Source organism: Macrosteles quadrilineatus, unplaced genomic scaffold (assembly GCF_028750875.1).
Source record: "Macrosteles quadrilineatus isolate MER2022 unplaced genomic scaffold, UCM_ALF_1.0 Scaffold_4__1_contigs__length_99947679, whole genome shotgun sequence".
Taxonomy (NCBI): domain Eukaryota; kingdom Metazoa; phylum Arthropoda; class Insecta; order Hemiptera; family Cicadellidae; genus Macrosteles; species Macrosteles quadrilineatus.
In genome coordinates, this window is record NW_026542597.1 from 13,414,371 (window position 1) to 13,440,099 (window position 25,729).

Below are 25,729 nucleotides of genomic sequence, written 5' to 3' on the forward strand. Positions count from 1 at the left end.
AATCCCTAATTTCCAGTCTAACAAATTCATGCAAAATTTAATCAAAATCGGACCAACATTTCTCAAATTGTTGTGCTAAGGGGTCTCCGGGGATATCGAAATGAAAAAGTAGATCCGTCCCGCGTCCGGGTATTACCCTTCCATAATAGTCCCTTCCCAATATGGGAAATTCGCTAAAAGTAAAAATACACCACAGTTCCTATCAACTTCTGAGTTAAAGAATCATGCAATATTTTTTTAAGAGTCCAAAGTAGGTCACTACAAGAATGATTTCCCTGTATTTTATTACTTCTCTGGTCATAACCTAATTACAGATACAATTGATGGGTTTACGGAAATAGATGTAACTTTAACAAGCGTATAATATAATAAATTATTGACTAACTAATCATTATTATTTGTGTTTAACTACAATTATAGCAAAAGAGAAAAAATACATATACACTAAATTCATATTTTTAACCAGTTTAATTTGAGCAAGAAAACAAACTAAAATTTTAAAACTATTTGTTGGATTTATGGTGGGAGTTAATGAACCTAAATTTTAAGTTGATTGTTCTTAAAACTCATTATAACATTCAAAACCACCAATGATCTGAAATGGTTTACAAAGTAACCTTAATAAATATCTTACTATTATTATCACGAATAAGAATTATATTATATTGAAATGTTTGAATAATATTACTTATATGTAAATGAATATTTGATCTGTGGCTCATATTTTAAATAGCCCATTGTACTGTGGCCTGTTTTACTAATTCGGGAAGTGATATTTTGAAAACAAGTTTGAACTTACTTGTAAAAAAACAACACAATTTTAGTAAACTCTTTAGACTGTAGCTCAACACATTACAAATTCCCGGAGAAGATGCACAAAAAATCCATGGCAGTGTCTTTGTTTTTAGCCAAAATGTGCTTTTGATCATTAAGACTTTGTGTCAGTTAAATACACATAATTTATCACACAAATATAAAAAGTTTATTAACAATTTTTTTAGTTCCACTTTTTATTAGTTAAGCACTCAATTTAAGTTAATAAAACACAATTTCTCATTGGCTTGGTTCGTATTTTGATTAGTTTACAACTAATTACAATAATATCACACATAAAATACACATCAGTCATCATTTGATTCTGTTTTGATCAATTTGAGTAAATACTGTTCATATTGACTAACTATAACAAAATATTATGAAATTCGATACAAAACACATTTAGTAAGAATAATAAATTCATAAGACGATTCAACTAAGGATAACAGTGTTTTACAGAATTATAACTAGGCCTTATACAACAAAAAGTAACAAAAACACCCTGAAACCTCTCCAACAAAAACAGTAACAAAACAATAACATAATGTTTGAAGAAGAATACAAATTACAAACCCTTTCAACAGTCTAGATATCACAAATTATCACCCAACGATGTCCTTATCATCGACTGTACTTCAATTAGTTATCACCCACCATGTGCGTTGAAAGTACCTCGTTCAGTCTAAGTTTTGGTTTTACAGTGACAAAACTTACGTAATTGTTCTTGAGTGTTCTCTATGCAAGCAGCAGCAGAGCCATACATATTTATACGACTTACGTCTTCTATCTGTAACAAGAAATTGTCGGTTGTACATACATTTTTATTATCTACTAGCTAGCCCGACAGACGTCCTCATGTCCTAATGTGGTTTTATGTCAAATGCTCGTTCATTTTCAAGATGAGTTCGTTTGCATGGCTCAATCACGAGTTGAAGTTCGTTCGCTACGGTCACTCACCTTTTGGTTGCAAATTAGCTGTTGTCATAAATTTAAAAAAATTATAGTGCTGCAACCTGTTGGTAAGCTTATTAACTTTTTAATGCTATTGAACATCACAGAATCGAATTGTTTAGTTGAACCAGCTGTTAAGATTCTTTAATTCCATTTAAATATGAGTACTCATAAGGATAACATGGGAAACTCCAGAGCCACTGGGGCGGAGCCCTTTTGACGGATCTGCACCAAACTTCACACAAACCATCCTTGAATAATGCTTAACAATGGCTGAAAGTTTCGTCACAATCTGACGAGCGGTTTCGGAGTCCATAAAGGACAAACAAACAAACAAACAAACATACAAACATAAATTGGATTTTATATTGAGTGCACCAGTGAATGACCACCCCCCAGTGAATGACCGATTTGTATAAAAAACATCATATCAGGCTTTCTGTTTTTCCTAGTCTATCACAAACAGTTTTAAAAGTAACTTTGAGGTCTTATTAATATACACTCTTTGACTTATTAAAAAAGAAAGTGTCAACCATCCTTTTGTAACATAAACAAAATTAGATGTTTCAAAGCAGTTCATTATTAAGCTTCCCACTATGGCGTCTCGTACAAACATGGTTGGTTGTAATTTGTCATGGTTCCTTAATTATTGATTGGAACTGTAGTATATTACATGTAATTCACAGTTAAGATGTTAAGGTATAATTCTGTACTCATTTAAAGATAAAGATCCAAACCAATCGTATATTTAAACAGCCGGTCAGTTACTGGTTCACAAATTAGGGTATAACCAGTGAATGACCGTTTCGTTAATTAACTGGATTTGAGTCAATTTTCTTTATTGATATTAATGACAATGTTTTCTGATGGAGTAAGCGGTTGCTAGGAAACACAAAATCTCATCAGAAATTATGTGGATACACTATAACCAAAGTTTGAATGCGAGTTAAATCTTACGGTCATTTCCTAGATAAAAAGTGATCCTTCACTAGAACCAATATTTTAACGACCCTGATATCGTTATTTTTCAATACAGGGTTTACAGCTTCGATGCGAAAATCTTGAACATGGGTCATTCGGTGAAATGGAGGAGGTTTAATACAATTTTAAAATTGTTATATAATATGCGGTCATTCACTGGTGCTGTGATTTATGGGCAAAAAATTGTATTTTTCGATACTTTTTATTAACATAATACATTAAGTTGTATCATCGGGAAGTACAGGAAAAAATGGGCAATACATTTTAACAATTCCGTACAATGTAGCTTAGAAGTATCTTTTCCCATGTCGTTTACAAGTAGAAAGTCAACCTTAAGCGGTCATTCACTGGTGCACTCACCCTAGATACAGCCTTTACGTACAGTTGCTGGGAATCAAAGATGGTGTGTTTCTACACTACTTAGGAATGGCGAATTTATTTCAGCAGGAAGTGTGCATTTATTGCATCAAGATGAAGGTTTTTTTGTACGATCGATGAAAATAAAGTTCAAGCCCCCAATACAAACATCCCATTGTTATTGTTAAACCACGGCCACTCTTAATTTTCATCAACCAACAGTGAAATGATTAGGAAATTTAGAGAGAAGAGAATTTAGCTTTAAGCTTGAGTAATGGAATAGGAATAGAGATTTACCTTGAATTAATTCTTTCTAATCTTGATTACTTGTCTTGAGGCTAACCCTTTCAGTGCTATGCAACAATATATCGTTGTGAGTCTTTTTCCAGAAAAGTGCTATGGAACGATATATCGTGAGTGTTGTTCACGTTTCATCTAAAAAGCGCTAAGCGACGATATATCATGCCGGCACGACTTTCAATCACGTGAGTTTAAATGAGCATATCGGTTGACTCGGTTGTAATTTCGAAACAGCGATGGTTTCTTTCGATTCCTCATATGATCGCGGCCCGATATATTGTTCCTTAGCACTTTTCAGATGAAACATTTTATTTTTACCGATTTTTTTCTTGCACACTAGACTTTGCCCCCGTGGCAAGCCTAGCACTTTTCGGACGAAATAAATAAATAACTCTAACATTTTTTGGAAGATTACAAAAAAATTTTCTAGCAACTTAAGGGTTAAATAAATGTATTTTTAGTATTGAAGAGAGAGAAAATCCTTATAACTTGTTAAGATACTTAAATACTGAAGAGAAAATCACAAAAAAATGAAATTAAAAATGATTGAGTACAAAATTTAGATGTATTTCTTAAACATTTAGAACATTATTTTAAAAAACAACAATAATCACATGTAAATATTGAAAAACCCAAAAACATGTGTTGGAGGCAGACTAGAAGAAAAATAAACCATAAAATACTTAACAAACAGGAACGCTACAGTGATTCTGGAAAATAAATTTTATGTTCCCCACCTTGTTCGAGTAAAATTATTTGTGTATTTACTTGATCAGAATCAGCTTTGTCTAAAGAATTTAATTCTTTGTTCTAGAACAAATCAAACGATTGTCAGTTACGTTTAAGGCTATAGGCCAGGTTTTTTAGAACAAAGTTATAGCAGCTAGCTTACCTTAAAAAAGTCCAGGTAAGCATAGAAAACATACACAGAAAATGCACAACACTTCGACCTTTATGGGAGTTTGTCAATTGTAGACGAAGAGTTTTGGACAAATTACAAAATGAATTACACTGACCCAGATATTGTTGCATTGGTTAAAGCAAGATGGCTAAGTTGGATAGTGCATGTGTTAAGAAGAGAGAAAGGAACAAGACTGTATGAAGTTTGGAGAGCCACAACTTGAGGTCCATTGGGAAGGCTGAAGTTGTGATGGACTGACCAAGAATTGAATGACGTCAGGACGATGGGTGCAAACGTCAACTTGGCAGAAGTCACAGTAGGGTGGAGGAGGCAGTGAGATTTGTGGAGCCACTGCAGTAAGTGTGTGCTATGGCGTACCTAGACTGTTTCTAAGGCTAGCTATCTCTTTATCCTCCAGTTTAACATAAAATACAATAACATGTACCTGACCAAGAATGTATTTTGATAATCACAAACTCACCCTTAATGAAAATGTATCTTCTTTAAGGTGATGTGAGATGGAAGCTTCGAATATCGCGTTGCCGGGTTGTGTGATCAGTTTGATCTGATAGGTTTCCATGGTGACCGGAGTGTTGCTGGAGAAGTTGGGCACAAAACCATCCAGATCTGCTGCGTCTTTAAACCGGCGCAAAGCTCTAGATGGCACCAGCCGTGCCGACCAGAGGACCGCCTCCAGGTTCAGCAGTGAACACAGAGTAGAGTGTTTCGCGTTGTATCTGCACAAATAAACATTTGTTATTCCTCCAGAAATCTATACCAAATAGGCATACACTAATGGCACAGAGCATGAAACTACAATTATTATGTTTAATAATACAATAGAGTTTTGAGTAACCAACATAAACTAGCTGGAACAAGGTTGGAGGTTGGATGGCCAAAACATCACAGAACAAGGAAAATAATAGAACCACAGTGGACATGTTTAAAGCCATTAAATTAATAAAATGTTTTTATTGCCAAACATATTTCAGACTTTGTCTTTTGTTAAAACACCTTACTGATACCATTTTGAAACCATCACCTCAAATAACATAAAAATAACCGTAAAGTAAAAACACCAGAACTGTAACTATAAAATACATTTGAGTTCCGCTATTCCAATCTGACTGGGACAGAATCCTCTTCGGAATATGCTTATTTCTGTAGTATTTAATCATCACAATCGAGGACGATGTTCACAATTTCAATCTCTAAAGATTTTTACGTAGCTACTATTTTGATGTGACCATACCAAGCTTTTGTTTTTAGAGATCACAGAAAGCGTCTGCCATGATAATGTAATACGACCGCAGAAGATGTTCTTGTATTTGCTGCCGTGACTGCCGAAGAAGTTCTCGATTTTATGTTGGCTTCGTAATAATAGAAATAATAATTTCTCAACTTTGGTTTGGAATAGGCAGATTTCAAAACAGTGAGGTTCAGAATGGCGGGACTCTAATGTGTGGATTAAGCGATACTCCACTCAGACACAGGATATGTACCATAACCAAGACATGAGGGGTAGCAGAGAGATACATTAGATATGCAGGTATGAGGAGCTGACAGACTATGTAGTATCCAGCGTGCTAAACCAATAGAAAGTACTCCAGCAAAAGTAAATTCCAGACAGGCGCCGATGTGGACAGGACAGGACTAGTAGGCTAGTAAGCAGTAAGGTTGGTACTCACTGGTTGATAAAGTCAACAAACGTAGTGGCAGCCCTGTGGACCAGGTGACTCTGAGGATCTACTTTCTCCCACTCCAGACAGGCACACCAGTGTGGCTCTATGAACGCGTCTGCACACGTCCTTTCTTGCGGAACCTGCAGAAACAGATCAAGGGTTAGGGAATACTAAAACCTTGATTGCTATAGTGTTTTTACTCTAAAATTGCAGCTTGTAAAATAAATGGAAATAGTGTACAAACAATTTGAAAATACATTATGATTTAATACTATGATTTAAGCTTAACAATATCTATTTAATTTGGGTAATTACTTATATCGTTATATTTCAGAAGTTGATGCTTGATGAGGATGATGCTGTGGACATAACATATTGGAGAAGCTTTGTTAATAAGACAAGCACCAACTCAAGTACGAGTGGCCACTTCGGTAACTATGAAAGTAATAGCAAGTACCTCTTGGAACAGACTGAGAGAGCGGTGAGAGAGATCGCCCTGCGTCGAGGTTGGAGGGAAGTGTAGAAGGCTGGCCAACGTTGCGTGGATGTCAAAAGGCGTGGTCAGCCTGTGTTTATTGGTCCGCAGGTTCGCCACCGCTCGAGGGTGTGTCTGAGACATCCACGGCGGCAAGACGAACGAGAAGAACGGCAGTCGCTCCTCCAACTTGCCCTGTTGTGTGTTACGAATCTCGGCAAACCTGTTGTGAAAACACACATAATAGAAACTTGTTGCAGTGGAAGCATGACTACATGGGAATTCTAACTAGCCTGCGTGTGTTGCAAATCTCGGCAAACCACTGGTGGAAACATATGCACTATAGGTGCTATAGAACCAAGTTACAGTGGAAATTGTATTGCTCCACAGGGATTCAATGACATGTGCAGTACATTCATGATCAATTACAGATTTTCAAAGTCCTTAAAGAGCTTCACAACAGCAATGAAACTCTTCAACAGCCTCCTTTAAAATTTTCAAAACTTTGAAATTGCCAAGTTGAAAACCTCAGTTTGCAAAAAAACCTCCGGGCCTCCGATCAGAAACAAAGCATGCAAATATTCAAGTAATTGAATGAAACTCTTAAATAGCAAGTATTCATCTTATTATTTTGTTACTACTACCTTTCATTAAAAATATAACTATATAAAATATCAATCATGAATAATTTCCCCCTAGACGATCCATGCATGTTGAAGTTTTACTGCTCTCATAATTCAAATTGTCTTAAACTTTAAATACATTAATATCTACCAAACAACATATTTAGTGAAATTGAGATTTTTCAAAGAACGACGACACAAACTACATCCTCTACTGCAAAGGATATACCGTAGGCCTATCCTTTTTTAAATACATAGGTTGAATCCACTCACAAGCAATTGCTGTGGAATACTGTCTTTGTTGGCAATGGCACAGACAAAACATATTGTATTTTCTGAAAATATTCACTTTTGTCACTTGCAACATTGTTCAGAAGAGTTATATTGAAATATAATAAAATACTTTAAGTCGGCAGTAGAATAAAACTATTTCAAGAAATCCCTGCATATGATCTGGAAATGTTATATCTCCTAAGGAAATATTGCACCTAAGCCCTAAGCATCTCGTTCTATTCTTATAATAGAACAAATACACCCAGTCACCTGTGGCCGTGGTCGCTCATGACTATCAACATGGTGTTGTTGAGATGTCCGTTGTTGTTGAACCACTGCAGCCACTCCAGCAAGTCCTCGTCTGCCGCTCCAACCAGGTTGTAGTTGTCGTGGGAAATCTCTCCGTGGAACCCAAACACAAACTTGGGCCTGTCCTTGTACACCACAAACATGTTTTTGGCGTACTCCATCATAATCTGGTAACAGAAAATATTTTCTTTGCATAACTTGTAAACCGGGTTTTCAAACTTCAGACACTTACATTTCTATCTCGTTGTGTTTACAAAACCTTGTCTTTTTCTAAAACAAATATTAACTATATAGTTAAATTTTTATAATGTTCTATTGTCCCTATCCATAAAATTTTACTCCCCCCCTAAATTCAGTATAATGTGGAAACTATTGTTTTCATCAACATTTTTGAGTTTTGAATTGATAATATCCGTTACAGGTCCCCTGAACCAAAAAAGTGGTTTTCAAAGTGACATCTGTGTTTGTGTGTGCATGGGTTGTGCAGAGCTACACCTGTAGTCCGATTTTCAAGAAATTTGGTATGTGGGTACTAACTCATTGTATGTTCAGAATTTTTTTATTCATTGGAAATTTTAATTTTTTAATTGTGATTTTTCTATGAAAATAAAAATCAATAAATAACAGACAAATTGTAATTAAACAACAAAATCTTTGATTAACGATTTTAATTTGTTATGGTCCTTTTAACTCTAAACAAAATGGTACAACCCTCAATTCTGTAAAAAAACTAGGTTTAAAAAATTATTGTTTTTTTTCAATAGCTCACCTATGATTTAAGGGTTGGTAGTAAGCTAATAGGAGATTTTTTTTTATGAAGAGCCTCTTTTACCCGCTCTTGTTGGATGAAAAAACAATAGTAGTTCCATAGAAAAAATGTTTAAGATAAGTAGTTCCAGAACTTTTAGAGGATGTTTCCTAAGTTTCGGTAGTAGTTAAATTTGAGCTTTAGTTTCGACACATCTATACTACTTGGTAAATTACAAGGCTGCATACAAATTTCTATGATACTAACCTTGTGTCTGGGCAGTGAGCCGATACAATATGGTTTGTGTTTCCTGTAGTCGCCCTCCGCCTCAACAAAGAAAGTCCTCATGTAATGATCGGTGGGCTGAGAGTCAAAACCTTTCAGTCGATACGTCCAGATCCCATTGGAGGGTGTATCTTCCATGTACGCTTTAAGAACATTCAAAATTACGAGATAACTCAAAACTGATTTAAAATTTCTGAACAAGTATTTAAAATAAGAATTAAACTGTAACAACTGGTGGTGGTAACTATCAACATCTTTTAAATACACAAGTTCTTACTATTGAAGATGTAAAAATTTGTGGTTTATTTCAGGCTTACTCGAACGGAAAAGAGTCTATGTAGGAACAAGAACAGCAGACTTGCATCCATATTTAGCCTATAACCATATTGAGCAAGCCTTTAACCATATTTAGCCTATACTTGACAAATTCCAGCTTTACACTAAGTTTAGTGATCAGCTCAAACCTTCTATGGTGGAAAATGCTGTGACATTGGAATTGTTTACTTATTGTACTAGATGTTAGGTTCTTGGGCCGTAATGGACTCTTTTTTCACAAAGGTAAACCTGCTATGAAAAAAATCCTTAACCAGGCACTAGAGGTTTGTTTGTAGCTAGTAGTAAAACAAGCCTGTGGAAATAATGGATGCAAAATTTGCCCTTTCTTTATTAAAACAAAGAACTAACAACTTTAAAATGAACCATTTACACCTAGTAAATAAGTTACATACATATTTAAGATTTAGATGGTTTTGCTCTTATTAATACAAGATTTGTAAACCCAATATACCTGTAACGTATCCGCTTTCAGCAAAGTCGTTCCAAATGAAGGGATAAACATTGACAAAAGAAGCCTTGTCTCCCATCCTCTTGCGAGTATCTGGCAGTTCCAACTCTGTCTTTCCTGTAGAACGAAGAGTTTATAAAATGGAACAAAGTAAATCAATACTTAACTACAGAGTAGCTCCAAAAATTCAGATTTTGACAGTCCATATATCGTCAATTATCAATAAGATGGGGACGCCACTATGTGCGTATTTTAACCCAAATATGAGTGAAGGATGAGTGTAGGATGAGTGGCGCGATCTTGTAGTCTTGTTAGTGACTAAGGCCGACATGTTCCTTAGACACAGCTGTTAATTAATAGCCCATACAGCTAATGGCAACTAAGGGACCTACAGTTTATAGTGGAATCCGAACCACATTTTTTCCTTGTAATTTACAAATTGGTCTAATTATCAGGATAGTACTGCGGATAGTCGTAGTACTCACTAGTGCGGACGTTAATCCACACCAGGGAGCATCGCATCCACAGTGCATCCCTATAAATATCCACAATTCCTGACCTAGTAGCTGGATTACAGGAATATGCATGCCAATCAATCCCAATGCCAAGTTTGTCTGACACGAAAAAGTGGATCTGATTCTCAAGACCATCACTGACTACTATCAGTAGTCTCCTATACCTAATATACATATACCTAGTTTATGTATTATACCTCATTTACCTAAATATACGACTATGTAAGAAGGTATATTTAGAAATTCTTCAAGTTGTTGACTGATAAGTGACTTTTAAATATTAGAATTGTCAGGAAGTAAAATGTTGTAGTTAAAAATACTCATTGCTCTGAAAGTAAGCACACAGCCTAAGACTTACAGTCTTAAAACTGACTGAAACTAATGAAGGAAAGCTATAGATTTCATTAAACACAAAGACCTCACTGAATTTTAAAAAGCTGCTTCACCTACCAAAACGCCTCTCAACCAACCACTAGGCTACGACTTCTAAATTACAACTCTACTATCTTACTGAAACACTGCATTTGAGACTGTATATATACACCTTTATCCACTAGACATTTTTTAAATCCAACATTTGTGCTACTATTTACATAAAGCCAACATAAGAACAACATAAGAATTAGAAGTTAAAACACTGTGCTATGTATGAATTCAGAAAAAGATGTCCTTCTTTTCTTTGTTTGAGGCCCGTTTTTGTTGATGGGAAGTTTACGTTTTTAAACAGGATTATTGTGGATATTGTGGATTATTGTGTACTTATATTGATTTATTTAATCCGTCTACTTGTTCTGATTTGCCTTTTACTAATTATTGTGATAGATAATGTTCACAAAAACCCCATAAATATAAAGATGATAAATCAACAACATTTTTTAGCTCTGCCGTTTAGAGGAATGTACATAATATTGAAAAGACTGGTAGTCTGAATAGCTATGGATACATGTCTTAAACAATACCATTCTTACAAACAATTTTTTGGAGGATTTTCAACTGGTTTTGATTTATAATTCTTCATTACTTACAATTTTATACAAGAATTTAAAAATAAACAACATATGTAAGTGAATGGTCAAAATTATTCTCAGCAACACATTTGCTGTGCATTTATGTTCAGAGGTGATCAAAATGTATTTTATGTGTGCTAGTGCCATTGCTCTTTCTGAGGTTATCTTTGCAAAAGAAACCCAATATGTACTTAAATATGAATAAAAATAATACTGGTCTGATTTAAAAATGTGCTACACAGCAATCAGAGTGATCAGAGCTACATGGGAGGAGAAACTGATAAACCGTACTGATAAAACTGATTGTGACGAACTGTTAGATAAAAAACATATCTACTACTGCATTTCACCACACACAGATTTAAAAGTATATAGAATTAATTTTTATAGCTGAGAATTTTTATGAACAGCTAACACCGCAACACACCACACAGCGCTAATGTGAATAAAGATAAAAATATGCGCTAGTCTTTGGAAAAGAAACTGTTGAGTTTCCACAGAATTGCTGTGAAACTTTATTTATTTACAAACTGAAAACATTTTATTACAACACTGTACGCTATTACCAACGAATACAAACCCTAAGCGCAATGCCTTAGTAAACAATTCAGTCTGGGAAAATTTGAATTTTGAATAGTTCCCGCGGTGAACGCTAGGTAGCGAAGGCGCTACTATCGCGAGTGTGCGTAGTGGTTAGAGCGCGGGACTTCAGTCCCTGAGGTCCCGGGTTCGATCCCCGCCAAGTCACCAATGGATTTTATCTAAGCGATAATGCCGCAACCCCTCGGTCTAGCCTGAAGGAATGTGAAAAACAATCCCAGGCTTGTGTCTAGCGTCCTAGGAAAAAAAAACAAAAAAAAAACAACTATCGCGAGTGTGCGGCCAAGTCAGCTGACTGAGTGAGAGAGAGTGAGACAAAGAATCGGCTTAAAAAAGAGAGAGAGACAGAGTAGCGCAGCCACTTATACCGGCACAGTATGCCTTCTTTTAATTTTTTAGAGTATAATAAGAAACAAAAAAAAATTATAAATAGACTGTACAGATGTATTAAATTATTGAGAACTACAAAACAAAAAAATACACATAAAAGTTATTAGTTTTTTTATTTTAAAATAAATAAAACTACACAGAAATGTTATGATATTGTGGCAAAGATTTAATAACAGTTTACATTTTTATTCAAATTTTACAGATTCAAGTAGTCAACTTTTCAAGAGCAGCCATTTTTCCAAACCTGAGAATTATAAAATGTATGATATATTTTGTTAGGACATCAATAGATAAGTCTATACCTGTTAATCTCCAAGAGTACTAGTATAAAAGATTCATCGATTTTAAAACTGAAAGGTATAAATCAGTTTAAGTAACAAACATTGTCATTTCTTACCTTGTGTAAACGTCATTTTAGTTCACCACTCTGTTTATTTAAACATCAAGAATACTTAGTTATTTTTAAGTCTCACTTGCCCAAATTAAGATAAAATAACATCAGGTTCAGATGGTTTATACAAATTTCCATAATCCTTACATGTAATTATAGTTAGTTGCTGACCAAGCTTATACAATAAAAAGTTGACATTGATATATCAAAAAGGTCAGGTTTGGAGCTAGTTAGTTGATTGTAATTTTACTACGGGTATCCATGATACAGGCAAAAGTTATTAACTATTTTTGTGATGCAGACTCAGTTTTATCTAAATATTGCTCGTATAACTTCATAACAAGATCAATCATATTAAGGAAGGACAAACTGTAAAAGATTAATGTAAAATTTACTCCAAAATTAATTACTTACAAGTTCAGAACTATTTCATCAACTAACTTAAGACACAATAACTCACAACACATTCATGCATGTTAAGCACACAAACACAAAATTAACGATTGTAAACCAAAATGCATGCAATCATAAAGCCATGAAAACAATAAAATTACTTACCATTACCATGAACTGGACTTCTGAGGCGGCAGCACAAATGCAACAACGTGCAGGGAAACAAACAAAATGAAAATAAAACACAAATCATGCTCATTCACAAAACAAAATGCAAAAATCTATGCATAACATTTGTGATCAGTCTCCTCAAGGAATATGGTATACTAAAACTAGCTAATAACGTTTAAAGACTACTACTAAACATTGCTACATTATGGATGTATTCCATAATCACTCTAGAACAGCAGTTCCCAAGCTTATTTTCGGCAAACCATCTAACAAATAATATTAATTAAACATCATTATTGTGTAAGTATTGTATTTAGAAATACGGGTCTAAATAAAAACTGTAAAGGTAAAGGTAGTATGATTCATCGTTTGCATTTTGACAAAGGGGCTTAAGCACACATAATATGTACTTACGCCCCTTCATCTTGCAAGCATCGAATTGAGAAAAAAATATTTTTTTCTAAAACGCATTCTATTTTAGAATCAAAACTATAGACGATTATCAAGCTAAAATTTACTATTTACCAGAGACCATATCTGAACTGAATAAAAAAAGGTAAGGCTCTGGTTATTTTGTACCGGTACATAAAACCTAACTGCGTATTATTGTTCTTTTTTTGGTTTTTTTTTTACAAGCGGAGGAAACCCTCTGCATAATACATATTTTAAAATTAAATTAGCTATTTTACAATGCTACGGAATCAGAACAAGTTTTCTCCCTCTAAACTTCCATTACATTTGTGCACAGCTCTCGACACTTTATTATGAATATATGCAACGATAATTCATAGAAAATCTGCAAACGTAATACAATAAGGGTTTCCTCCGTCACATCCCTTTTTTAGCCATTCTACTTAACCGATTTTTACAAATGAGGTGCCATTTTAAAGCTCAATTATCGCACCTGCAAATTTCAATGAAAAGGGTTATTTTCTTTAGGGCTTCACCCTTCTCAGGTCTAATTTATTTCTACAGTCAATGTTCAAAAATCCAGTTATGACTAACTTTCTTTATATTTGGACACAGTTTGGGAAACACTGCTCTAGATAATTCTGACTAAAAGATAACACTGATAAGGATAAGAAGTGAGTTTTAAGTGAAATTTGTTATGAAATGTTAAACAAGTATAAGAATCTGGGTCAGTTTTAGTTCCAAATTAATTTTAAGTTGTACGAACTTGGGACTACTTTAATTTCTAAATCAATCCCATGCTTGTTATCATAATTCTAGATGAGATAGGCTATTATATTTAATAAATCTAGAGGTAATAGGCTAGTGTCAAGTAAAACACATAAACACGATTATTAGTAAAATTTTCACATACATGAACGTAAGAAAAAAAAAGAAAAAAAAAGAACTTGTGACCAATATTCAGTAGGTACTTTTATTGAGCCAAATTGTTTCACAAAACTCCATGAGTAACTTAATAAAACATGAATCTAAACCTCTAATGCAGGCATAACTTATTGAAAATTGAAGAGCATGAAATCTGCACATGCTAGGTAAATAGGCACAGCTAGGTGAAAAACCTCGAACTAATTGGCTAAGCAGCTTACATCAGCATCTTCATAAGAGATGAGATTACATTAATACAAAATCATATTTAACACATTTTACAACCATTCTTTTACAAAAGAGTGTTTAACTAATCTATCGAGAAAGACTGAAGATAAAACTGGTAACAGAAAAACCAATTTACTCTAAACAAAAGCATGTGATTTCATCAAGTAAACAATATAATTTAAACACGTGATTTCATCAAGTAAACAATATACGGTAATTTAAACATGTGTCATAAGAAAACAGCATTATTTAAACATATGATTTCAGACCGTAAATATGAATCACAACTAATCTTTGTTCAATACTGAAACCAAATAACATGCAACAGTCTCCTTTTACACAAAAATGTATCTACAACTTAAAATAATGTTTATTACATAACACTAGGTAGGCCTATAGCAAAACATTAAGGAACTATGTGAAAATAAAAAAAAACAAAATTAGAATATTAAGGGTTGTTTAACATCAAGTTTAGCAAAATGCTAAACTAGTTTGTCTTTCTTAAGGGCACAATCATATAAATTGTCTTCCTACTTTGTTAATATCAAGGACATTTATTGCTAAAGCAGCAAAACTATCATCAAACAGATGGCCTCCACCATCACATAACACAATCCCAATTCATGGACCCACTGACACTTAAAAACACACATGTGTATTTAAATTATTGCACTCATATCTAGGATAAAAATAAAAGATATGAGTCGTAAAATGAAAATATAGTAAAATTTATCCATGACGAATGATTATTTGTTTATTTATTATTACAAACCAATCAAATTTGTTATTCTTCTTATTTAGCTGGTATCAAATTCCTAAATGTTTCTCTACTACTAACATTATTTTGTTAATTTGATGGCCGAAATCATAGCCTCCCCTAATACAAGGCCGCGGCGAGACAAAAGTGGCAACACCGCAGCACCGGCCAACTGAAACAGCTGTTGTACATAAGAGCGTCTGTGCAATGTTTATGTTTACAGGTTTGGTTTATTACTGTTATTACCATGGCAATAGGCAGGCCAGTAAAACATTGACACAAAATCCAATGCCACGGCCTTGTATTAGAGAAGGCTATGCCGAAAAGTTCTCTAGTCACAATAAGTTGACATCAGTTTAGCTTAGTAAGTTTTAGATTACTAAAGAAATCAGTAATAGAAATCCGGAGGCTCAATTAGTACCTATATTTTATGTTAAAAGTTGCCACAACTTTAACACAGATATGGAATGTCTTATTTATTGATAGTCAAAGCCTACAACCACCCAAATTTTTTTTAAAAAACACAAAAGGCTACATCTTCAACACGGAAATGTAATAAAATTCTATCTCCGGTCAAAGCCTACAACCACCCTAAACAATTTCTTACACAAAGAACCCAGTAGAAACATACCTGTCAATATAGGTATTAGTGCCTGTGGCGTGCCATCGCCTACGATGTTGTATCCTTCGAGCACCGTAGCTCCCAACTGGTCGTGCAGGTATGCGTAGCTACGAGGCAGCTTGCGGATGAACGTGTTGCGCGACAGAGAGTCAAAACCGAACATGAGCACGTTGAGACCCAACGCGTCCGGGGCAAGAGACTGCCATCCGGAGCGATCCATAACATCCTGGTCATTGCGGATACCAGCCAAAATACTGTTCCACCTGGAAATCAACAGCATGAGAAACACTGGTTTTACAGGCTTTTTGAATAGGTAATATTTTAAGGACAAATGACACCAATAATTCTGTTATAGATATCACCTTAAGCAACACTTAATTTATTTTTAGATGTTAGTGAGATTAAGAGAAAGGGTCCCCCATGTGGAATGCATTTTTTTGTGCAAACCAATCACTCTTCTAACACAAGGTGTACTCATAAAATAAACGAGTCTTTAAACTATTATTGAAAATGTAAAATTCAACTTTGTCTACAGGTAATTTGAAATTTTCAGTCAGTTTTTTAGAAATAGGGTTTTCATTTTTTTAAGTCTAGCAGCCGACGATAACATTTTAGACTAGCTTTTCGTATAATACCATTTGTCAACGTAACAGCTATAAACATTCAGCGTGTGTGACACAAATTCAGCATTTGGATAAAAACAAAATGACATACTGGTACAGAGGGTTGACTTTTTAATACTATGTGTAATGCTATCATTGATACGTTAGCGGGTCAATCCATTTCAAGTCATACAGGCATGGTTGCTCAACATTTGTAATTTTGATGAAACTTTTATTAAATGTTAACTGTATCAATAGAAATGTCATGCAAGTATTAAAAAAATAATTTCCCTTCGGAATTTTTTTTGCGGCAATCTTTGTGTGAAACCCGAGTTTTTGATAAAAAATATTGTTTACTAGATGTTGAATAACTTTTTTACTTTTTAAGATATCAGGACAAATTAAAAACCAAATATTCAGCATAAAATGGACTTCAAGATGTTACTAAGTGAAATGGCATAAATATTTTATAAGTATGGTATGTCAAATGCAGAAACGTAAACAGATTTTTTCATCAATCAAAATGTTGTTTTCCATGTTATATTTAAGGAAAAAATAAATTCTCACCTATAATATTATTTTTATTTAAAGCTGTCATACAAGACAGTCTAAATCTCAATTTTTATCATAAAAGTGATGTACTTTTTTGTCTATAGGTCTATAAATACGGTAGATTGTCCGATTTTTACATTTTATACCTAATGTTATTGAAATAGATTTAATTAAAAATCAAATCAGGCAAATGGAAATTTGCTTAGTCTGCAGGTTTGCTGCGGCGGGGGTATTTGTTCTTCTATTCCTTCTTTGGTTTTTCTTACTCCACACATTCAACAAGTTTTCATGGTTACTAATCACCCAATCACAGGCTACTTAAGTTGCCTTGATTACCAATCGGCCAATCACAAACGGTTGTGCATAGTAAGCGCACAGCAGACAGATGTGTAAGGAGCTGAGGTTTCAGTGCAAGCGGATAGCTTGAGCTTGAAGCTCTCGATTAGTATTTCTTTGTTTGCTTCCGTTTATTTTTGCCAAATGAGCATAATGTAACATAACTTAAGAGGCATCTATTGGCCACGATTGATCTGCCCCCGGTTAACCGAGGTTCTACTGTAAGTGTTTAACAATCAGAATGTGTAAGCAACATTACGGCTGTAATACAAAAGAAACAACAGTGTTACAAGGACAGTAACTTTATCCATAATGTTATGTAATTGACAAACTACTCACTTTTTGCCAGATTCTGAGATACATCGGACCCGCACAACATCACTAGACTCGAGATTAAACTCTGTATGTGTCGTTGTTGTAATGCCAGTCCTAGTGTAGAAATCATCAGTCCTTGTGATATCTGCAACAGGTCCAGGTGTGTTACTTTCACATCTTTGATGGAAAAAAATTGTGATTTTATGTGATAAAACAATTTATTCAAAGAAAGTTCGGTTTGGAATTTATTTTATTTTTGTTATAGGACCAAGAATAATTTTGTCACTTGATCAGACTTTTAGAAGTGGAGGCAACCAAGGGGTAGTTCAGATAAGATACAAATAGATGATAAGTGTGGGATGTGTGATATTCCTTAATTAATAACTTTCATACTAACACCTGAGGTATTTTTAGAGATACTGTCACGCTTTTGAAGGAAAGTTGTTCAAAACCTTCAAATTTGCGCTGCCAAGTCCACCTGTTCCTGATAGTGAGGACCGTTTATATAAAGCACGATGACTAAGGACTACTGAATCTGGTTTCAAGCCATAAATCTCTACTGGCACAGGATCAAACCAGCACCTTCTGATTGTTATGTTAGCAATGTAACCAGTCATCCAACCAGGTGTATTTAATAAAATTGTATTTTTAGAACAAAAAAAAAAAGAGTTATTCTACAAATAGAAAAATCTATATTCAGCCAAGCATAAAGTTTACTAATGAACAACTTTTTAAATAAAAGCTTAATTTTGTGCCGTCGGGACTCAAACCCTGCCGGGTTGGTGTCATCCCTTATAAACTGATTAGTTCATGGACGTCCATCAATATGGGCTAGAGGCCCCAAATTATTTTATTTAATTTTATTTAGATTGTGGAGTAAAAATAAAAAGTTAATAATTCAAACATGTGACCAAGGAGTTTAGGTGAGACATGCGTAAAATCAAACCAGTCATTTTGTACTATTTTCAACTATTTTCTGGGGGAGGACCACCTTTGTGCTGGAAGCAATTCTGTACAATCAAGACCCTCTGATCCCCCTTATGGAAAAGTTATGTGGACGCCCATAGATCAGTTATCTTAAATGTGCCGTATATGTGTCGATATGTCAGTTTTAAATGTTTATTTTACGATCTTCATGTGAATGTAAGTAAACAACATTGTGCTGATGGTGGCTCCAAGAAGACAAAACAAGTTACTCCTACAATTGTCTGGAATTGCTAAAGAGCGTCCAGGTACATAACATATTTTAAACGATCATTTACTGTGTTAACACTGTAATACCTGTGAACGAGCACTCAATATCGCCGTATCTGTCGCGAGCCAGTTGCGTGATCTTGGCCATGCCTCCCACCATTGTCACCCAGTCCGGCTCGTCTGCACACTGCAGAGGACCTTGAGGTTTAATGAACCTCATGATCTCTGAACTGTTCACCTCCAGTCTAGGATGTCTACAAGCCTGTCCACCTCTCCTGCAGTAATAAAAAAAAATGTGCATCAGCAAAAAGAAAATATCGTTCAGTTTAAATGTGAATAGGAGAAAGTAGGGCACCCACTGCAACCGTCACAGAGATGATTGGACATAAACAGATTTTCCCTGTTACAGATTTTACCCGCCCACTGCATCATGAGATCATTGCATCCAAACCTGCTGCCCTATTAGGGAAACCCCCACTATTTAGATCACAACTACGAGCCAGAATTGTACTGTTGGCAGTTCTATATTGTGAGTATCTTTGTTGTAAAATGTTGAGTTCAAGTCCAGTGAACGTCCGATCTGTGATGGTCGCAGTAGTAGCCCGGTTTAACTAGGAAGGATTTGCAGACGGTGTAAAATTGTTTGGCTGTGGTAATATTTTAGGGTGTAACATAGCAATAGTCAATAGAGTAGCAGTAGCCTATAAAAAATTAAAACAAAAATCCTAATAAATCTTTTATCTGGAAATGGGGATGAAATGAGATATCAATACCCAAAACGGATATGCTACATCCACCAAAAAGTCAGATTTAAAAATGTTGAGGAAAACAACATTTTCTCCATATACCATGTATAGGAGGAGAAAGTAAAAAACCAACAGCCAAAGCAAAATATATAAACAAACAAAATGCAAACCGCATAAGAATGATGTGATCAAAGGGATTGTTAACATAAAGAATTTATAGACTTACCATAGTTTACTGTTACTTCCAGATTGAATCATTTTGGCCATTTGCTTTCTGAAAAAATAAGTAAAAAATATTTCACCTCAGTACCAAAAGACATTTCAAAGGGTCTATGAAAGTAAAATACCAATCACTCACTTGTAACTAAACTTAAGACCAGTAATTGTAAACTATAAACTAAGTTAGACTCATAGGTTTTATTGAGTATTTTTATTAGTTATCTCTGGTTCAAGAACCGAACTCAAATTAAGTTATACAGCTAACATTTAAGAACAGAGGCAACAACATTAAGGAATATTGAGAATTATTTGTTATGATAAACACCTACCTAACAATTAAGTTATTGTTGAAAAAAATATATATTTAGTGTACCGCTATAGATTTTAAGATGTTAAGATAACAATAATAAAAATAACATAAAAAAAAACTACGGTTGCAGATCTCTTGAACCGAAATAGCCTTTTAACACGTTCACTGCTAATGACGCACTTGTGCGTCATAAGTATATTAGCAGATATATAATACATGATTGTGGTGTGAGTAGCCTCCGGATTGCGAATAATAACTAAGTTATACAGCTAACATTTAAGAACAGAGGCAACAACATTAAGGAATATTGAACTAAGGAATGTTCAATGGTAACAACAGACAGCTATCCCTTCTAAATGCTTATTTGTGCCATATTCACAATAATATTAAGTTCACATTAGAAGAGGAGAAAAATAATTCCATTAATTTTCTGGACCTTACCATATCAAAACATAATGACAGCTTACAGTTTAAAATCTACCGAAAACCCACCTGCTCCGACCAAACAATACATTCAGACTCACACCATCCATTTTCACAGAAATTAGCCGCATATCATTGTTTTGTAAATAGATTGTTATCAATTCCAATGAGCACGGATGATTACAACGAAGAGATAAACATCATAAAACACATTGCCGTCTCCAATGGATACACGACCACGTTAATAGATAAATTAATTTTGAAACACCAAAACAAAACAGAAAGAGTGAACCAAAATAAAAAGTTCTTATCAGCTGACTATAATTCGTGTCTTAGTAATAAATTCAAATCATTAATGGGGAAAAATAACATAACTGTATCCTTTAGAACAAAAAACAATCTTGGACCACTTCTGAAAGAAAGACCAAATACAACTAAACTTAAATATGAAAAAAGTGGTGTTTACAAAATCAACTGTTCAGATTGTAATAAGTATTACATAGGCCAAACTTCCCGCTCTTTCTCCAAACGCTTTAAGGAGCACGTACCAAAGAAGACCACCTCAAAACAAACTTCAACCTTTGCCGAACATTTAATTACTCATCAGCATAATTACAGCAGCATTAATGAAAACATGGAAATTTTACATACGTCACAGGACAAGTTTAAAATTAACACCCTGGAAGAATTCGAGATATATAGAGCCGTCAAATCAGACATGGATAATGTTTTAAACGACCAACTTTATTTTAATTCAAACGTCATATACAACACTGCAATAGAAATACTGGAGAGGGAAGGGGAGGGCAGAGACAATGGGAATGGAACCGACGAGCGATAAGAAAATGCGCGTGATGCTTGACCAGCTGTTTACCCTACAGTCTAGACGCAACTTCCGCATTATCAACACGGGTCCGCTTGTCGAGTTAAATGTTTTTATCGGCCGTATATGTGTGCGCACTATGTGTTTATTCGTCGTGTGTTTGTGTGAATGTGAAAAAACTGTTACTGACGACCTTCATATGAAGTAATATCATCCTTGTACTCACCTGATGATGACCTCCTAGCAGGTTGAAACTAGTTGTGAAGACAACAATTGGATTGCAAGAATAAGGTATTTAAACCACTATCATAGTTAATACATGATGTATATAATTACATAATATATTTTAATCCACAATTTATAGTATAAAATTTATTTAATTAAAGATATATTGTCACTCAATTAACATGATCATGTTAATGTTTATGTTTTTTAGCCATTTATAAAAGTATTACATATCATTAGCAGTGAATGTGTTAATACAAACTACTAATAAACTGAAAAAAATAGGTTCCTTATTCAAAAACAGCCTTGCTATTTATGTTAGACTCATTGGGGTTTCTATGTATTAAAGTTTTAGGTAGTGTCTCGATTCTAACTTAATGAAGTTAACTTAACCAACCAAACCTAAACAGAATTTGTAGACCTACAAGCCATTCTGTAACTTACCGGTACTATTTTTACCTGAAAAACATGGGTAGGCTAGAGGTGGTTGCATAGGTACTTAACAGAAAAGGTCCCTATGCTTGTTAAACTGTTAAAAACCATGATAGGTTCATCTGAACTTAAGAATTAATGAGCTTAGAAAAGAAATGTAATACCAAAAAACTATCGAAACTTCTACTTACAGCTGGGCTTCTCTATCTTGTAAATCGATCAATTTTGGCGGCCGAAATATCTGCACAACTGAGTATATGATGAGAAGAATGAGAGAAGCGTACAAAAGTCTACGTGTATGGTAGGACAGCATGTTTAAATGTTATCTAGAAAAGAGGTTAGAATTTGGAGTTAAAAACCAAAATGCTCTATAGGGCCTATGTCTAACTTAATTTTCTCAAAGGTAAAAAACCTTGTTCACGCCATTATATTAGTTATTTTTCCAATCCTATTCATAGTTTTAGACCTAGTAACATTTTGAGAACACCAAGTTATATGCTTAAGGCTTATGGTGGATCTGCAGATATGTAACCTGCCCCTCTTGCACTGTATTCCAAGACATTAACACTCCCTAATAATCTGAGGGCTAGCAACTTTGGTTTCAAGTAACCTATAAAACAAATCTGGAAAAACTTTGATATCCGACTCCATTGTATTAACTATTCATTGTAACTATCCATTGTATTAACTATTCATTGTAACTATCCATTGTATTAACCCAGTAACTTAATTGTCTCAACATAAGGCCTATTGAAGAATGTGTTATTATCAATTAAATCTATAAGTTACTTTTATTGTTCAATACTGTAATTTAATGGAGTCTGATAAGCTTAAGTATAGTTTCACCACTAATTAAAATTCAGCTCATACAGGAACTAGGCCTATAAAACCAAGGGCGATTTTTACAAACACATTGGTCAGCTAAGTTAGGCCTAACCTGAATGTTAACACCATTGAACATCAATAGAAAAGAATCAATGCAATGGTAAAAGTTTAGGCTACAACACCAAATAGTAACCAAGAAGTGGAGTGGACCGCCACTGAACAAGCGGAAAATTGCTTCTCCGCAAACCACTCTCAAAGTTCCATTTCTTCACCTAGAAAAACCCAGCGAGTACAGTTTCTTAACTGGGCTACGCTAGGCCTAATATCGATTGAAACTATCGATTCGATTAGTAAACCTTTTCCGATTTTTTCACCATCAGCAAGTTTGGTTGGTTAGGTTAGTGTATGATGGTTTTATTTTATCCCTTTGAGTGCCAACGTCCGGGGAACCGGACGTTTTTAAAACGAGCCAAAAGTGCCAACGTCCGGCCGACCGGACGTTTTTAGAACGAGCCAAAAGTGCCAACGTCCGGCTGACCGGACGTTTCGTAATGATCGAACAGCTGTCATAACAACCGAATAAATACTCGGATTCTTTTAACCCATATATTAACTTTGAGTCGAAAGTTGCTAGATGCGATACATCGATTTTCGTTGGTCGAAATATCGAAAATTCGATTTTTACGAAATTTTAACCTAAAAATCGCCAGATCGCGCTCGGCATTTTTAGCGCGACCTTCGGGAAAAATCATCGGCATTTTTTGAGCGTTACTTTTATTTCTCGCCTGGCACTCTAAGGGTTATAATAGATATAGGCTATTTAAAAATATTGATTATTAATCAATATTTTCAATTCAATAGTTTCAATCAATATTAGCGTAGCCCAGTTAAGAAACTGTACCCAACCCAGATTGTTAGAACAAGTTAAGCTTATCATATTAAAATATAGCCTAACTCACCTCTTCACTTAGGCTATGCTTAAGACAGTGATTTTTCAAAAATCCTGCGTCCAGGCCCTACTCACCTTCTTTGGCTGAATAAAAAGAGGAGACAAGACAAGGAATGTAATTTTTGCTCATTTAACAACCAGGCTAGACCTACATAATTATTTAGTTGTATGTAATGTTTTTATTTAAGAATTATGAAGGCTACTAACAGCACTGTTTACTTTACACGACCATGATCAGAATAGGCCTAGCTATTAGGTTATTCACTTGTTATTAAGAACAACGCGGTAGGCGAATAATATAATTTGATCCAGAAATGGGTTTATTTTGACAGCGCGATCAAAATCAAAATTAATCAACAACAAACAAAAAACAGATGATCACGAGACATTCAGTGTAACAGTACTTTATTACACACACTAATAATGCACTGACAGTTGTGTGTTGAGTTGACTTGACATTGATAGAAGATAGAACTGACTGAATAAGTGAAGTGGGTGTGGGTGTGGGTGGGTGCTGGGTGGATGTGGTGGTGGATGGCCGATGGATACAGAACCGACCGATCCACCATGGAACCGAACGAACCCAATCGAACCGAACTAACATAAGAAACAGAGCGACTAGAGAGATCGAGAAAGGTGGCCGTGGATCGAGACTCTAAACATCAAACACCACAGTTTCATGAAGAAACTTATTTCCATTGACAACTTGGAAAAGGCATAAATAAATAGCACAGGAATAAAGAGCACAAAAAGGTTTATGGAAGACAAAACTGTGTTGGTAATCTTTAAGAACGTCTGATTGTAGAAATCTGAAATAATGCTCAGTAACAGCACCTATGCACACAACTGTTGTGAGATGTTACGCTATGTACCGGGTAGCTGATTCGAAAACGTTAATAGGTTGATATCACCATTGATTATTATATTTACAAATAAACCAGTATACATATTTAATGATATCACCCTTAATATTCGAAGGTGCTTAAAGCTACAGCCTTATTCTTTTCAAGTGGGTTTGGCCACTTGGCCAGACCACGATACAAGTAACAAGGGTAAACATTTCGTGTAAAATGACAATAGGGTTTGTAGTGTTAGTGTTATGGGAGATAAATAAAATTATAGAAACCCTCTAAAAATGCCATAAGCTGGCGAAATGTACATTACTTAGAGTGAATCACGAATATTATAAAAGAAAATAGTGTGGATCGTAAACGTAAACGACGTAACTGGCCCGAATTCTATACTAATAACATAATGGCTTTGTTTCAGATAGTTCCATTTAAGAACGATTTAAGCAATGTTATAATGTTTACTATCGGGTTCGTAACATCATTTGCTTGTTTGGTTTATGATCAATGCCGTGTCTGTTCAAGTAGGTAGTATTCGTGGAGTGGATGGAACCCATATGGTGGAAGGGAAAAAACATGTGTGCTATTCCCGTCATATGCTGTGACGTCACTCAGATTGCAAACACCATTTAAACATTTAGAAAAACTAGCTAGCCGGGTTTACACGGTCCGATAAAAAAAGCGACTTGTCTGCAACGACTAATCGTTACGTTTTGTCATAGGTTGAGCGGACCATTTACACGTTCCGTCCTTTTCTCTATAGCTTTAGCTCAAACCACTACCAGATGTATCCTGTTGTGAAGTGGCTCCCTGTATATTTGACGATGGATGAGTTACTGTTATGGTCTCTGTTTACGTTATTTGTGTTGCAAGTTGCAACCAGTTTCAAGAGGAAATAAAAGAGGAAAAGAAAACCTAGAAGTAAGTGGTGTCGGCATTGGCTACTGAAAAAATATCTACTCAGATAGTAGTAGATTGTAGGAAATTTTATTCTCTTTCGGAATATTACCTTCCACTTTGGTCAATTTCCTCACCA

At 34.8% G+C, this 25,729-nt stretch overlaps 1 protein-coding gene across 2 annotated transcripts; it reads right to left on the reverse strand.

The window, feature by feature from the left end:
* Positions 1-1,138: 1,138 nt before the first annotated feature.
* LOC128993578 (uncharacterized) lies at positions 1,139-24,243 on the reverse strand. 2 transcript variants are annotated; one of them, XM_054417554.1, is made up of 13 exons: positions 23,921-24,243; positions 22,263-22,397; positions 19,866-19,913; positions 18,981-19,168; positions 17,724-17,844; positions 15,904-16,157; positions 9,489-9,602; positions 8,684-8,844; positions 7,630-7,835; positions 6,446-6,686; positions 5,995-6,128; positions 4,788-5,043; positions 1,139-1,603 (listed from the first exon to the last, which is right to left on the reverse strand). In XM_054417554.1, the coding sequence occupies exons 2-13, from the start codon at positions 22,382-22,384 to the stop codon at positions 1,499-1,501; spliced, it is 1,950 nt and encodes a 649-aa protein (XP_054273529.1). In that variant the 5' UTR covers positions 22,385-22,397; positions 23,921-24,243; the 3' UTR covers positions 1,139-1,498. The 2 variants fall into 2 exon arrangements, with proteins under 2 accessions (XP_054273529.1, XP_054273530.1); XM_054417555.1 differs by having other exon boundaries at positions 23,856-24,243.
* Positions 24,244-25,729: the final 1,486 nt, after the last annotated feature.

Bases quoted from the DNA above. Each gene is read 5' to 3' on its own strand.
- LOC128993578 (XM_054417554.1), bottom strand. From the start codon at position 22,384: ATGCTGTCCTACCATACACGTAGACTTTTGTACGCTTCTCTCATTCTT. The intron at 17,845-18,980 runs GTATTACAGTGT...GACCTGTTGCAG, and splicing joins TATTGAGTGCTCGTTCACAG to ATATCACAAGGACTGATGAT. The intron at 5,044-5,994 runs GTGAGTACCAAC...TTATTTGTGCAG, and splicing joins TTTGTTGACTTTATCAACCA to ATACAACGCGAAACACTCTA.